Genomic DNA, 16,652 nt, shown 5'->3' on the forward strand with positions numbered 1-16,652 from the left:
TATTTTGTATGTGGCTCTTTTCTGTTTCAACCATTCAACCAAAGATGTATGGAGTGCCTGTGTTGATGTGTGAAGGTACTGTGCTAGGTACCCATTTCAAGAAAGTTAGGGCTTATCTGTGTAGGCCTTTATGTCTCCTTTTAATTTTCCCAATTACTAGGTACAAAATTAGTGGGGAAGATTTTGCAGTCTTACGATGGTCCCTTAAAACACAGCCTCATCATGTATTGGGGATCAGCTATACCTAGCACATGGTACTGCTCAGTATTTGCTGAATAATTCTTAACAGCACTATGAATTCCTTCTTTCCCACTCATATTCCCAAAACTTTTGTCCCTTTGCCACAAAACCTGCAGCTTTTCCACGGGATGTCATTTGCTGCCGTTCTGAGAGGTGAACAATAGCCACAACTCTATGTGAACATATCCTGTTCCTCCCCAAAGAAGCTTTCACTTAAGGTAAAAAAAAAATAGCTTATACTAAACAAAACAAAAACCTTAGGAAAAAGTTAGAAAAAAGTTCCTTTACAAAATTGGGAGTTTTGATTTAGCCTATGGCCTCAAACTGGCAATTACGAGATGCATATTTTGTGCCAAGGCTCATGGAGAGCAAGAATCTAGTCAGCACCTCCTAGGAATTTTTATCAGACACCTCTACTCCTGCACCTAATGTTGAGGATGGCTTAAAAGACCAGTTTCTGTCAGAGGATAGGGGAGAAAAAGCAGGTTAACAGGATTAAGGTTATTGGGGTTAAGAGAAAATCAGGGGTTTTTTTTTTTTTTTGGATAATGGGAGGGGCATTATCTAGACCTACTGGGTTAGGAAAGGCTTCCTTGGAGGGATTAACCATAAAAGGAGCATCAGGAGCTGAAGGGCATGCCACACTAACCCAAGGGGTCCGTATGCCCCTGGGCTAAGCAGCAAGGAACTGTGAGAATGGGATGGGCACCTGGGGTCTCACCCCTGCAGGAAGTGGCTGGCTGGCTGGAGGCATCTACTGGAGCCACTGGGCTGCTGTTCAGTGTACAAATTGACAGAGGCTAATGGAGTGGATAGCAGCTGGATAGCCATCAATGGCCATTTTCTGTTGGTTCTCAAGGAGCTGCTGTGCTGCAGCCCACCTATTTAACTGATACTCTCGATACTCTTCTCCAGGACTTGAAACTCAAAATACGTGGCATTAAAGTTAACTCCATGAATTGTTCCCCCACTCACCTGTTGAATTAATGACTCTAGAACACCACCACCTAATACCTCACAGCATATTATTAAAAAATAACATCTCAGGTACAATTCAGTATCTTCTCCAGGAATTTATTTTTCAACTTGCATTACTACCATTAATAGCATTTATCAAGACGCTCCTTACTATGTAAGCAGCCTTAATTCTCAGAACCACTTTAAGAGCAGCAGCCTATTCTGATTCCCGTAATACACATTAGGAAACAGGTTTCCAGAGGTTCCATACCTTGCTCCTGGAACTGAAAACCAGGTCGGATTCCAAAGCTCACTTTCTTTACTCTTTTCCAATCTAGATGCTGTCAGTTTCTTCTCAGTCTTGAGGTTTGGGCAAAGAATCCATGGACTATTTCTCCACATTCTGTTAATAACTTATCTAAACTGAACACAGGCAGTGAGATGAATAGAAAGAATACTGAATTACAAGAACCTGGATTCCAGTCTTTGCTGTCATTTTTCACTTAGGACAGACAGAGCTGTGGTTCTGAGTGTTAACCTGGTAACTTGTTTGAGAGGCAGATTTCTCAGGTCCTACCCTAGACCTACATAATCAGAAAGAGCAGCAGTGAGGCTCAGCAAGCATGCTCACATTTGAGAACCTGTAGACATAGAGGGCATTTTCATTCACAAGTTGGGTGTTTTAATTCTTGTTCTGTCAGTCCTCAAAGGTTGCTGAGATAACCAGATAGGTGGCAGAGGTACAAAATTTCAGAAACCCTTCAGAGCACACCTGTGTTGCTCTAGCATGGTAGCATTTTTCATTTAGCGTGCTTTCAGAGCACGTGCTTCATCTTCACACATTATTTCAGAAGACAGGAAATTATCATACATGGTATATGTCTAGGCTGGGAGGCTCCCTTGGCCTGAAACAAACTTGGCAATAGCAAGGCCTGCCATTATTTGACCGTCTCCAGCCATTTTAACAGTGGCATTACTGTTCTAGGTGATAAATATAACCATGTCCCCATGGTGGTGGCTATAGAACCTTGACTGTATGTAACCATCCTGTTGCTTAGGCTACACCCTGCTCAACTACACCAAAACTCCTGGAGAGTGAGACACAAGTCATGTTTAAAGCTTCCCAGGTTAACTCCAATTGTAGCCCAAGGTTGAGAGCCAGTACTAAAGGCGGAGAAAGATCTCTCATTTCACAAAAGATGTGCCACCATCTTCCACAAGGGCCCTTGTGGGACATAATCAGCTTCTATTCTTACACTCTGCAAGTATGAATGGACAGGGGAAGCATAACAAAGCGTTAGTGGTGGGGGCCAGGAACTACACTTACATGGATGCACTTGTATTTCTGTAACAACCCTGGCTAGAATTCCAAACAGGCATTATTTGTTTTTTAGTTTTTACAGACTACAAACTTGTCAGTTTCTGCCTCTCCAGGTTGTAACTATTTTTTCTTCTAGTGGTTTCTATTTTAAGTTTTTAACTGTAGTGAAACAAAAGTAAAGCATGCTCAACCATTTTTAAGTGTATAATTAAGTAGCATTAATGATTATTAAAAACTATGTTGTGCAAACCATCACTGTATTTTCAAAACTTTAACCACCCCAAACAAACAATTAAGCACACGCTAACTTTCCATTCCTCTTCCTCCCAGCCCTTGGTAATCTCTGCCTCTATGAATTTGCTTAAGTATTTCATACATGGAAGTCGTTTTCTATCACATACATATGTAACACATTTTGTTTACCCACCTGTTGGACACATGAGTTGTTTCCCCTTTGGCTATTATGAATAAGGATACAATAAACATAGGCACACATTTATCTGAATCAAGGAATGGTATTACAGGGTCATATGGTAAATTCCATGTTTGGCTTTTTGAAGAGCTGCCGAAGTTTTCCACAGAAACTGCACCATTTTATATGCTCACCAATTCATTTTGGATTGAAGGTGTGAACTGGTATATATATCACTGTAAGTTTCACTGTATTTCTCTCATGACTGGTAATACGGAAAGCCTCATGTAAGGATTTTTGTAGTTTTCAAAATGTTTTTTAAATGCATTACAATACAGGCTTATAGAACTTTTTAGAATCTGTAATATAAATAAATTCAATAAAAACTAAAATTTGTCAACTATTATTTTGAGTATTTGTTTTCCTTTCCCGAACACCTTCATATCCAAATACGAGGGGTAGCTGTCTGGCCACAGACTAAAAGAAGATAACTCAAGAAACACAAGAGAGAGAGGCTATCAATTAAGAATGTTACTATGACAAGAAATACTGAAGGTTTGGGAAATTTGCACTTTATAGGAAGTTTGTCTCTCCTTTTTAAACTCAAGTGTTCTGAGGAGAACTTAAGTTGTGGGTTACTTCCGGGTTAGAAATAAACACCTCCTGATTCATGGGAGATACAGAACCAGAGCAGGATAAGTAAGCAAAAAGTTCTCATATTCTCTCGCACTCCAGTGTTTGTCAAGATTTTTAAGCCCCCCCCCTTCCTTTTTCGCTCTTACTCACCCCTCCATTTTCACTCCCCACCCTTGTTTAGTATTAAAACATTAAACTATGGCTAAATAGTATTGTTTGTATTACTCATTTTAACTAGTTAAATGAAAAATTACCTACCTTACTGAAAAGCCAGTATTTTAAGCTGGGAAAAAAAAGCCTGCTGGTGACACACTGGACATGCTTTGTAATCAGTGTATTAAGGAGACATCCATACATTTCAAGAATTGCTTAAATTCTGATATCCAGATTTAAGCTTGTGAACAAATGACTTAAACATACAATTAAAGCTATTTGTCATAATTTGCTATACTACCAACATTAAATTACAGTTACTCTGGAGCATAAGTTAAATGGTTTGAAGTAAGCCTGTAACATACTGCAGAACACCTTATCTCATACATACAAAGTACTTCTCCATGTAATGGTTTCATCACTCTAATTTCTAAGTTACCCTGCTCCAGAAGTCACTACTTTGAGGCTTATCGTGGTCCAAAGAGAAGGGAAAAAAATAACCAGGACCGATAGTTATCTATATTAAAAGATGGCACAGCAGAAGGGAATGCAATTCTACAAATGCAAGCCCTCAAGAAGCAGCATGTCATGATAAACCCCTTTTTAGAAAGGTATCATTTCTATCACTGATACCACAGGCTAAATTAAATCATATAGCATGCCATCTTCAAGTAACAACTAAGGCAATAGAATAAATGCGGAGGCATCACAATGAATCCCACTTAATACAACTATACAGACCAACACTTCTCTACAAATTAAGTTGTCCGATTGCCAGTTAAATACAGTTTTAACTTCATAGCTTAACAATAAGGGTCATACACTGAAGTCAATACATACACCTAGCATTTCAGTCTAAGCTAGTCCATGTACACAGCTGAAATGAATTACAAGGTATGACCTAACAAATGCTAGGGGAAACTTTTTTAAGGAAGTTTTTACAGGTATTGAACTTATCTTGCACACTGAAGTCATCATACATACAGGGCAAAGTCAGAGCTTTTATATTCGAGTTTATTCTTCATTTAACTTTTAAAACACTACTATAGTTGAATATTAAAACAAAAACAATAGCAAGTAGTGAGCATATGATGATGATAGTCCTTCACTCATTCACTACTGCAAATAAAATACCAGTGGTGAGTGTGCTCACTGGCCCCATTAAGAGGTCTGACACTGAACACCTCCCCGAGGATGATGTTCATCATCCTCATATGCTTCTCCATTGTAATGGCGCCGTCTTTCCTGATTTGGATCAAAGTCCACTAGTTCTACCTGGTCCATTTCATCAGTCTCTTCTACTTCCTTCCTCTCAGGTAGGAGTTTTTCCAGCAAAGAGAGTTTATCGGGGGAGAGAAAGCCATTCTCAGGAAAGTTTACCTATAAAAAGAAATTTCTACTTTAAGCCCAATTGAGTTAAGTTACTTCATCCTTGGAGCTCCTTAGACAAATTACCATTGACCCATTTTCCCCCAGAAAAACACACATAACCACATTATCTTTTGGTAAATCTGCCAATTCCAGGTTAGAACACAAGTTCTAAAAAGGCATATGTCACCTAGTATTCTGAGCTGGAGCTCAAGGCACATTAAAAAAAAATGACCCTAGTAACCTGCACTATAATGAACATAGTTCTATTCAGCAAATAATTTTTAATGGGAGAACTCATCCTAAAATGCATTCTAATCCCTTCTAATGGGTAATTTAAACAAAGCTACTCTTACTCAAAAAGGGAGCCCCTTACCCAAAAATGTTTTAATAAAATGTTAAATTTGTACGTCCGACGCCAATTTAAAATTGAGGGAAATGACTGGGTTGTTCCAAGAACCATTCTATTAACAGTCATTGCAGTATTTTGCCCAAAACCCATACTAGCTACTGCACTTCTGCTGAACTTTAATATTCTAGTTTTAGCCTTTCATTAGTAATATACCCACTTGCCACACACCCCTCCTCTGCCAATCTTTGAATTGCCAATGATGCAAGTAAGTCAATCACAACTTGAAGAATTCTCAATATGAAAGGAATACTAGGTCTGGACAAGGGAGGATATAAATTTGTTGCTTCTGGCCATTCAGAATCATTCTCAAACATTCCTAGAGTACTTTATAGCTTACCTTAAATTCAATGATTAGGCGACCCTTTTCATATGGTCTACGATAAATTGGCATGCCTTCATTTAGCACACACTTGATATCTCCATGCTTGACAATCTGACCTAAAAACATCGAAGCCGAAGTCTTTAAAATATAGTCACACTTTTATGAGACGGGGAAAAGAACAGAGGATGTCCTAGAGCTCAATGATAAAGGTAAATTAATGTGAAAGGATCTGGGTCTTGTTTATGGATTTTCTAGGGGCTTACAAAAGAGCCAAGAATGCACAATTTCAGCGCAGCTCAAGGTTGGATATGTACTGAGAAACTTAAATACTACTTTTCTCAGTGACTGTACAAGCTACCAGCAGACAATGAGAATACTAGAATAGAAAGAGAAGTTTATCTAGTTACCATACCTGGATGAGAAGTGATGACTATGGTTCGGTTGTCAAGAGTAGATATTGGCTTTTGGAAGCCACACAATGCCTCAACCAGCTGTATGTCCATACACATGAAAAGATCTTCTCCTCGTCTGTACAATATAAATATGGCATATACTTAGATTTTTCAAAGCACCAATGATTACAAGTACCAAAGCAGGCAATTCTAACAAAACATAACTAAAACAAAAACAAAGGGTATCTTTCAAAAGACGCCCTTTCCCTTCCGTTCTAAAAACAGAGCTGAGAACTGCAAACAACAAACATATGGAACCTGCCAGCAGTTTCCTGGAGAAGGCTTCAGAATCCTTCCACACGTTCTAGGCAGCAACCTCTGCCACTTACCATCCCTGAATTGTTTCATTACCTAATTTTAAATCTAGTTTCTGACTGGGGGGAAAAAAAACCACCCTTCCAATAATGAGGCTAAAAGAAAGCAAACATACATAAAGGAGAGAGGACAAAGCCATTTAAGTGGAACACACCTCAGGCTAGGTCCTGGATTATTCAGGTCTATAAAACTAAGTAACGGGGATATGGCCAATTTCAAGGGATAGTAAGAATTTACTGATTACATGAAGTAATGCAGTGCCTGGCACATTATGAACACAATCTTCCATGAATACAATCTTTTATATTCAGTAACAGCCCACTTCCTCCTCATGCTTGACTTGACTTTCCAATTCATATTAGTAAGATATTTTGTAACATTTCCTATTATTGTTAAGACAGTATTCAATGAAAACCTATTCCTTTAGACGTCATTCCCAACGAACTCACTGGAACCCTATTTCAGTCCAGTGTTTTAAAATTAACCAATCTTTCTTGTGCTTCACTCTAGGTTCATCATAAACACAGAATTAAGTATTTTCTAACAGTAGACCTCAATCAACATTTTTTAGAGATGATTCGAGATACGTAAAATTAAAAGCAACCCAACTTATGAACTCAGGATTGAAGAAATTCATGAAAGCTTTAGGGCACTTATTTCACAATTAACTGCTTATACAAAAACTGGTGGCAAAGTTTTGCCTAATCCATCTTTTTATACTCTTACAAAACATCTCCAAATTGAAGTATATCCTTCAAAACCCAAATTAGGCAGTAATTTACCTAAATTTAGACAAAAGCTGATTACTTTTGTTTTTAGCATCTTTTAATATAGAAACATTAATGATTAACAATCTTTTATGAAAAATGTTACACATAACCTAACTCTCCTGGTATACTCTTCTAGGCTATTTCCAGGAAATGTGTTCCCAAAATAATGAAAAGCTCATTTAAATTAAAGAAAAATCCCCCAAACCCCAGATATGCAAGATGTTAGTTTTAGAGTATTTGATAAAAGTTTTTACCGAGTAAAAACAGCATGGTCCTTCTGATCTAAAACAATGATAATATCTCCTGGCTCCAGTCCTGGTTCTTGGTCTCCTTCACCATGGAATGTTATCTTCTGGCCATCTTTCATACCTAAAAACAAAAGACTAATTTTATACTCTTAACATCTAAGTTTAGAATCTCAATCTATAAAGAAACTCAGACGCATGTTTGTGTATGCATGAAAAAAAATGTTCAAGCGTTTGTGGAATCAAGTTTTACAGAACTGACCAAAAATGCCCACATGCTTAGGATCAGACCAGTTTCTTACTGAAGAAAGCTATCGTAGTGGAGAACGAATTCCAGAGGCAAACAAGTCAGGCTTCAAATCTCAGAGCTGCTATTTACTACTAGGCTGGATTACCCTGGGGAAGCAAGTTGCATAACCTTCCTAAGCATCAACTTTCCCACAGGGACCTACCTCTCCATCAGGGCTCATATGAGGACTAAATAAAAATTTCTATGTGGGCACCAAATCAATGACTGGCAAACATCATAACCATAAATGTTTTAACTATTTCATCATTTAAAAAATCTTAGTCAAATTATTTGTATTACATCTAATAGAAGCATAAATCAGACTTTCTTCCCTCAGGTATTAGCAATATTTATATACAGCAATGCATAAAACCTAAAAATTTCCAAAAACCATAATCCTTTTGAATGACGTTTAGTTCTCTTTAAAAAAAATTATGGCTAGACACTTTAAGACCATGTGTTTAGTGTCAAAAATACAGGGAAGTTTTCCCAATCAGGCAAATATTTCTAGGCCAACATATTCATACTGAGATTTCCTCCCTCTTACCTCTGGCCCACATGTTTTAGCTCACTAAGGGCTTACTTAACTAGCATCTCTTTAAACAGATGTTTTGCAGATCATTATACCGAAGCAGTAGCTCTGGATTTCCAGAAGCAATGACCACTGGGATGACCCAACAAGAGCAACTTTTGTTTCACTTTCTATTATGGAAAGTATTAAACCCATACCAAGCAGCCAACAGTACAATGAATCCCTATATATCCGTCAATATACATCTAATAATTATCAGCTCATGACTAGTGTTTCATGTATTATACACCTCTATCTGCATTCCCTCCATATATTTCCATTAAAATCCATACATATCAATTAATTCAAATACTTCAGTAAGTACCTCTAAAAAGATAAGGACTTACACCAAAAATACCACTATTACACACTGACAAAACCAAACAGTCAATCTTTAATCATTCACGAGGCCAAGTAACTGTCTCGCTACAGTAATGAAGCAATTTAACTCAGTTAAGTTTTGCTGGTAGTTTCACTGATGTGAAGAGCATGGGCAAGTACAGTATTTATAAACGGCTTCACTTGCAACTAATGCCCTCCTGAGTACATACTGTTGATAGCAAGAGGGGGGTCTTACCAGGTGGGGGAAAATTCAAACCCTACTAAACATGTGCCGATTACGAGGGAGAAAAATGGAGGAGGAGGAGTACCATGACTCACATGGTAGGATACTGTTGCAGGGGCTTACGTTAATGTAGATGTATATATCGATAAGATGTCCGCACCAGGTCAGTTCCCTATCAGTACATACTAGTCTTATCTTAAAATAACAAAGTCTGAAGAAGATAATGATGTTGATTATTTCAGAGTAGCAGAATTTATTCTGGGGGTTACATACATTTCTACAGTTTCTACAGTGAATATGTACTGCTGTAATACATTTTAAAACATTTTTTTATAAATTGACAGAATTAAGGAATTGGCAAAATAAAAGCAAATCCTAATGATATGAAAAGAAAATTTTAAGTTATAACCCAAAGCCCAAGAGGCAGAAACTGACCTGTATGTTTACATAATCTGTAAAAACCTTTAGAAAGTAGTATTCATAATCTAAGTTCTCACAAATAAGTTATAGGTCAAAGTACACCCATTCCCTACCCAGTAGTTCCTAAGGAACTAACCTGTTAGGATGGTCTTAACTATAAAAATGTTAATCAATTTGTCATAGCACTCGAGAGTCCAGAATAAAAAGTGGCTCAGAACTCACCTTTGTCAATGTGAACTTCTAGAATTTTCTTCTCTCGAACTATCTTCCTTCCATTGCAGCTTTTACATCTATCTTTAGGGCTGATCCTCTCCCCATGGCCCTGGCATTCCATGCATACAGACTGAATTTGCTGAACCATTCCAGGTCCTATCTGATGAATTCTTATTTGCATTCCAGTACCTCGGCAATTGGGACAGCACTCTACTGCTCCTTTCTTACCACCTCGGCCTAAGTAGTTTAAAAAGAAATTATGCTTGAATCAAGTATTGGACACAGTGATGAATGTTTTAATCAGATAGCCCCTAAACACTATACTTCGTTAATATTTTTTTCAAGGTCTGAGGGAAGGCTGCTTTAAGAATCTACAATTCAGCCTTTCATTTGATAAAAATATAGCTACAATCAGCTTCAGTTAACTATAAACATCTTGACTATTTTCCCAGGAAGTCATTTCAGAATTCTGGACTTCAAACATGTGTTCTCGAAGTACAATTCTAAAGACTACTTCATCTATAGATGAGAACATTTTAAAGAGCTTATTCTCTTTAGAAAACACTGTATTTCCAACAAATAACTTGGATTTATTTTAAAAAAATGAACAAGTTCATAGCCAATAATTTGACAACTGAGTATCCAAAAGAAGACACTACATGAATCATATTACAGATTGTGAAGCCACTGGAATGCCTCTTAAGTTCTAGAGAATATAGGAAGTACTCATCTCTAAACAATGTTGGGGAAAAAAGGACACCAAATTAGATCAATCCCACCTGCATTCAAAGTACACACATAAAAGTGCTATTATTTTGCTAGTATTTCTCTTGGTGGTACATTTAGGTGATTTTCATACTTGCACTCTCCAAGATTAAGGTAGTGCAGTATTTTCAGTTTTATATACCCAGAAAGGCTTCATTCCCATTTTCTGGCTTCAGTCCTGTTTTCAGCTGTATTGCAACTATTAAGACATACCTTCACATTTGTCACAAATCACATTCTTTTGCAGAGCCAGTTTTCTCGTTGCACCATTATATAAATCTTCCAGGGTTACTGAGAGTTGATGCACAACATTTTTACCTACAACAAAATACTGGTCATTAAAAATCTAAGAAGCTGCATCTTGTGTTCAACTGCACTATAAAAATAAAGGATAATGAAAGATGAGCCCCACAGGGTATACATATGATCCTCAATTTATAATATAATCTCAAATGAGGAAAACTGGGTTAGATTAAGTAATCTATAAGAATTTAGTTGTGGCCATCCCACATTTATGGCAATCAAAAACAAGCCGCAAAATCACTTCTTGAGAAAAACAGTGTTATTTAAATACACACATGTCACAATAAACTTAACCAAACTGTTGTTCTGTCCTAATATATTCTTTGTATCTTTCATCTACTATGGTATTGAGCAACATGACCAATTACATCACCCAAAAACTCAGCACACCAAGTTCCAACAACTAATCAAGTTTAGCCAGAGAAGCTAATGTATTTACTCAGTCTCCACGGAAGAATTATCAATTCCTATTTCTTCCTGAAGTAGGAGCAGCACAATTACTGCTGGGCCAGCACTAACCGTTCAAAGGCTAGATTTCTCATTCTTTACCATAGTGTTGTCCAGTAGAACTTTCTGCAGTGATGGAGATGTTTTGTATCTTGTGCTATTCAACACAGTAGCCAGCAGTCACACATGACTTTTTAGCACATAAGTATGGCTATTGCAAACTAAGTAACTTAATTTTTATTTTTGTTTGAAGTAATCTAAATTTGATGTGGCAAGTGGCTACAAAGGAGTGGCTTGTCTCATCCCAGAAGGGGAAGTGGAAGGTGGAGATAAAGACAGAGGCTATACAAATGTAGTCACCTGCCAATAGTTAATAAGTTCCTACCTAGTGATTCTTCCACAAGGACTTTACCCACTATGAAATATTGCCTCACGCCTAAGTTTCACTTTTCAAACTCCTATCTGTGTAACATGCCTAAAGAACATTTTTAGCTCCCAATGAAAAGTGAAGTACCATTAACTATATCCTTCTGCTCCTAGATCCACCTTTACGTTCTGTATCAAAGCTCCATGTAGTTGGTTCTGCCATGCTAAAAGGTGCTCTTCTTACTTTATAGAGTTTAGGGTACAGAAAAGGAATAAAGCTTCTGAAATCTAAGCAAATATTTTCCAAAATCTCACTTTAAAAAATGATCTAAGCCACACAGGAGTCTGATTCTGATTGGGAATTGTTTTAAAGGTAAATTCCTTAAAAATAAATAAAACATAGCCCTTCCCTTTTAAGAAAATCTGAATAAACAATTTCCAGTCTTTCTGAATTCAAAAAAGCTCAAAAAGAAACTAACAGTTTGCCCATTCCTCCTAAAATAGGCTCTATCCATGAGTCCTTGTTTGTATCAACTATACTGGGAACAAAGTAAGCATTAACTGACCAAAACATTGTACTCCTATGAGCAATATTTCTACAGCCTGGAAACCACATTTCTGTTAAATGTTAAGAGTACATATCTCGATATAATAAAATTAAAGCAAGAACAAACAACACACTATTTGGAAGAATTAACCTGTGCTCCAATTCAGACCTGATGCCTGGCTATATATGACCTTGACAAAAATCTAGAATTCTGAACTAAATTCACTTTTGACTGAAAAAGGCCACTGTACCTCCCACTGGAGCTAAGGGGAGGGGGTATGAGGGTTGAGGGTCAAAGAAGATCTGCAAAATGGGTTTGGAAATTGTGTTCCTATACTTCATTCCTTTAATCCTTAATTACCTCACTTAAGTCACATGTACCCCAAGAGCTACAGAAGCACTGGTTAGCACTTCATTGGCTTAGCTATTTTTAGTTTCATCAAAATCTCATCAAAACAAAGTAACTATACCATGAATCAAGGTGGCAGTTTACAGTCAGCAACATTATGCTACCATGTAAACAAGCATTTAAAATAGGTAAATTATCAACAATTTGCTCTGATCAGGGGCTAACTTTAATTTGCTACACGGGGACTGTTATTCTTACCTCTTCTTTCTCTCTGCATCCTTCCCCCTCCTCCAAAAAACATATCAAAGATATCCATAGGGGAGCCAAAACCGCCACCTGCTCCACCTTCTTTAATTGCCTGTTCTCCTCCTTTGTCATATAATTCCCTTTTCTTTGCATCAGAGAGCACTTCGTAAGCTTGAGAAATCTGTTTAAACTGTGAGAAAGGGGGTAAATTACACTCAAAAACCTTAAGTGTTACAAAGCACAGCCACTATATTACATACTCAATTTCATGCTGTAATGGAAATACCAAGCACCTGGCAAGAGCTACTCAGCTACATTAATGGATAGGTAGGTATACTACTTGCCTTCTCTCCTTCATTTGGATTCTTATCAGGGTGGTACTTCAAGGCCAGTTTCCTATAGGCCTTTTTCAATTCTTCGTGGGTGGCATTGGGTTTAACCCCCAAAACATCATAGTAAGTGGTTTCTTTCACCATTTTCTACAGCCTGGAATAAGAAAATTCCATTTTAACCGACTTTCAACTGGTAGTTTTAATCAGTAAAATCAGAGTTTAGGCAAAGAAATATATTCTCCGACAAATTTGATTTTAAGAGGATTGCCTTCTCTAAATTTCAGAGAAGGTTACAATTCGTTTGATAGTTCAGCCGTAAATGCTAACAGACTTCATACAAGCTCATAATTACCAAGGAATAATTCAAAAGCCTCCTATAGCAGCTGTTTCCCCTTCTCCCATATGAAAACCTCCACACTTCTGTGACCATTGTCTGGATTCTTCCCGTTTCCCTTCCCCAACAACTGCAGGGGGCAGTAAAGGAGCACTATTAGGCTCAGTCCACTAACATTACCTTTAGTAAATCTGAAGAACCATACACTTCCTAGAAAACACGTATGGGCACAAGGTGGGGAGTGTGCTTTATGACACTAACCCCACCAGCTCTAGAAAGCAAGCGCCCCTCTCCCTCAATCCGGAGGCTGTTTCTCAATCACAGGACCTACAGCTCCTTTGCTTCGACCGCCGAACGCCTCTCGCCCTCACAAGCAGGCGTAGTTTACATGTTGTTGCGGTTTCCCCTGCACTTGGCACCAAACTTTAGGGTTTCCTTCCTTTCACTCTCCCACCCAGGATCGAAGGGGTGAAAGAAGCCCAGCCCTCAACAAAGAGAAGTGACCAGAGAAGCGAAAGCCGCAGCCTCCGCCCGGCTCCTCCCGCAGCCCCTCGCCCCACGGCTCCTTCTGCGCGTGCGCGTAGGGTCGCCCACCATCTGTTCCCCCCGCACCCCCCCCCCACCAGCGAGCGCAGGCAGAGGGAAAGCCGGAGACGGCAGGTCCTTGGAGACCCCAGGCTACTCGGGACGTGGGGGAAGCTCCAGGAAAGGTCTCGGGCCAGTCGCTGCGCGCCGGCGAGGGTTGCCAGGGCACCCCTACCAGCCCTCCAGAAGCGAAATCGTGGATACAGGAACCGACAACCCTCCCGCCCACGCGGAGCCAACCGCCTCCCGACCCCGGCTCCATCCGGCCTCCCGGCGCCGCCAATGGCGCCGGCCTCGAGACGAGGGGAAGCGCGAGGGCTGAAACTCACCGGTGAGCGGGCCGAGGCCGGTGTTGGAGAGTGGAAAGGAGCGCCTTGCTGTGCGCAGCTGGGGCAGCCACCGCTCCTCCGCCTCTCACCGAGCGTTCTGGAAAGTTCCGCCCGGCGCGCCGCAGCCGTCGTCTTTTGTAGCCGAGCCCAGGCGCGTCACCCACCGGAAGTCCCACCCCTCCTGCCGCTGCCTCGCCCCGCGGTTGTCTGGGCAACGGCGCGGGGGCTCTTGGGCTGTGCCGAAGGGCCTTGTGGGGGTGGGCGCAAGCCTGGGTTCCTGGCGCTTGTGGAACTTTCTGGAGTCCCTACCTCCACCCACTAGGGCCCCGGAGTGAGGGAGTATCGGGCGAGAGTTGGGGTTGCCCCGACCACTGCAGTTCTGGGCCAACTCGGGATTCCCAAATCTGTGCGGCCGCGGCCGCCTGAGGGCTCTGAAGACTCGGGAACAGGGCCCCGGGCAGGGGCTGTGTGTCGAACGGGAACCTGAGAACAAAGCCGTGCCGCATCTCCCTCCTCCCCGCCGGCACCTGATTCGTCTCGGCGTCTCTAACCGGCTTATCTCTTAGCTTTGAGGTCTGGGAAACCGCGGAGCACGAAATGCTGAGCAAGGCGGGCCTGGGCCCCAGCGCAATCTAGCAGGCCTTGAATCTTGCTCCTTTTGTCACACAGTCCAAGGCCTCCTAATTCACCAAACTGCGAATTTGGAAGAAGAGCTCTTTGGCCCTTATACACCCGTTATTTGCTTTGGGCCTTGCTATACGTTGGGCTCAGACAGCGCTTAACAGGGAAGTACTTGAAATACCTTGGTGCAAACCGTGGGCTTTGGACCCGGTTTGGCCAGCCGGGGACACAGTAATACCAAACAATGGGTAACTAACAAGTTTTAATTATCTGACCTAAAGTTTAAGTACTACTAGTCTATGAATCTTGGTCTGTAGTCTGCAAAATGAGTCCTTGGGATTTTCGAATGTTGGGCCCGGGGCATAATGGAAGATGAGATCTATTTTCCTTACTCAGTAACGAAACAGACACGAGTATCTAGTACCAAAGAAGATGGAGAGGCAAAGTTGAAGAAGCCTGGTTGACATCGCATAGACTTTAGAAGGGAGACAAGTTCAACGAGGTATAAAGGAACCACAAATGGAGTTCAGCCAGGAAGGGGCTCCTAGATTAATCTGATGGAACAAAGAAAGCTTTTCTGGGAAAGTGGCAGTTGAGCTGAGTTTTGAAGAAAGAAGAGCATTCCTAGCAAAAGACAAAGCACAAAGAATGGGTAAGGTTAAGGTGTGTAACAACATTGATGCTGTTAGAAAATTGCAGTTGCTTGAATCTAGCCACAGATAGGAGAGCTGGAGGGACAAGAGGTGAAACTTAGGAGCTAGTTGGCAAACATCTGTTGGTATATCTTACTAAACTAAGGATTTTGGAACTTTACCCTGGAGGCATCCTGATGGTTATCACTTCAGCTTTATCTCTGTAAATTGTCACTATCTGCATTTCCCCATATGAACCTTTTCACCAGTCTGTGCTCCAGCTCCAGATGACAAAACACCTAATACTTCCTATCTTAGATGTTACCTTCTCAAATATCACCTCTGGTATGAAAGTTTTTGTTTTGTTTTTTAATTAGCAGTTAGTAACTTTTACTAAGTCTCATACTGCTGGGCAGCGAACTAGGGCTTGTTAACATAAAAGTCACATAAGTCGTTGTCCCTATCCGAGGTAAATGCCAATAAAGGAAGAGTACTGGGGTGCTAAGTAGGGGAACCTTCCACCATGCAGATGAGTATCCCAGGTGGAGAGGCAAGCAACTGTGAAAACATGAACAATTAATAGAGAACAGTAAACGAACAACTAATAAATATCATTCATGTGTTATGTAGGCTTTAAGTCCCCAAATTCCTACTTTAGTGTAACATGAGCTGTGTGTGAATCTAATACTGGTTAAGCATATGAAATAAGCATTAGTATGGTGTATATCAAATCACTTCAACCAAGAATTTCCACAATAAATATTACTATGTCTAGTGTTTCTTAAATATTACCATGTTCAGTGTTTATTTTTGCCTGAGGAATCCAGTTGAAATTCTCACAAGTTTTAGAAAGATGAAAGTGTGATACAAACATGAAGATACCTTCCTGAGGCTGCAACATTAAGACTATGAAATTTGACATTGAAAATACTTTTAAAATGTGCAACCTTTACGTAAGCTTAATAACTTTTTTAGTTATATATACATATTTTCAGATTCTTTTCCATTATAGGCTATTACAAGTTAATTCTTTATTAAGAATAAAGATCATAAAAGTTAAAGAAAACTACGTACTCACTTTCCTGTATGTGCTAGACTATTTCAAAAGGATACCCCAAAACTTGTAATATGGTTG

General features: G+C 39.8%; 1 protein-coding gene across 2 annotated transcripts; it reads right to left on the reverse strand.

The window, feature by feature from the left end:
- Window positions 1-258: 258 nt before the first annotated feature.
- DNAJA1 (DnaJ heat shock protein family (Hsp40) member A1) lies at window positions 259-14,421 on the reverse strand. 2 transcript variants are annotated; one of them, XM_032477569.1, is made up of 9 exons: window positions 14,265-14,421; window positions 13,029-13,170; window positions 12,697-12,874; window positions 10,640-10,744; window positions 9,671-9,898; window positions 7,613-7,727; window positions 6,234-6,349; window positions 5,837-5,937; window positions 259-5,099 (listed from the first exon to the last, which is right to left on the reverse strand). In XM_032477569.1, exons 2-9 carry the CDS (start codon window positions 13,158-13,160, stop codon window positions 4,881-4,883), a joined length of 1,194 nt encoding a protein of 397 aa, XP_032333460.1. In that variant the 5' UTR covers window positions 13,161-13,170; window positions 14,265-14,421; the 3' UTR covers window positions 259-4,880. The 2 variants fall into 2 exon arrangements, with proteins under 2 accessions (XP_032333460.1, XP_032333461.1); XM_032477570.1 differs by lacking the exon at window positions 14,265-14,421 and adding an exon at window positions 13,369-13,480.
- Window positions 14,422-16,652: the final 2,231 nt, after the last annotated feature.

This window comes from Camelus ferus, chromosome 4 (genome assembly GCF_009834535.1).
Source record: "Camelus ferus isolate YT-003-E chromosome 4, BCGSAC_Cfer_1.0, whole genome shotgun sequence".
In the NCBI taxonomy this organism is placed as follows: domain Eukaryota; kingdom Metazoa; phylum Chordata; class Mammalia; order Artiodactyla; family Camelidae; genus Camelus; species Camelus ferus.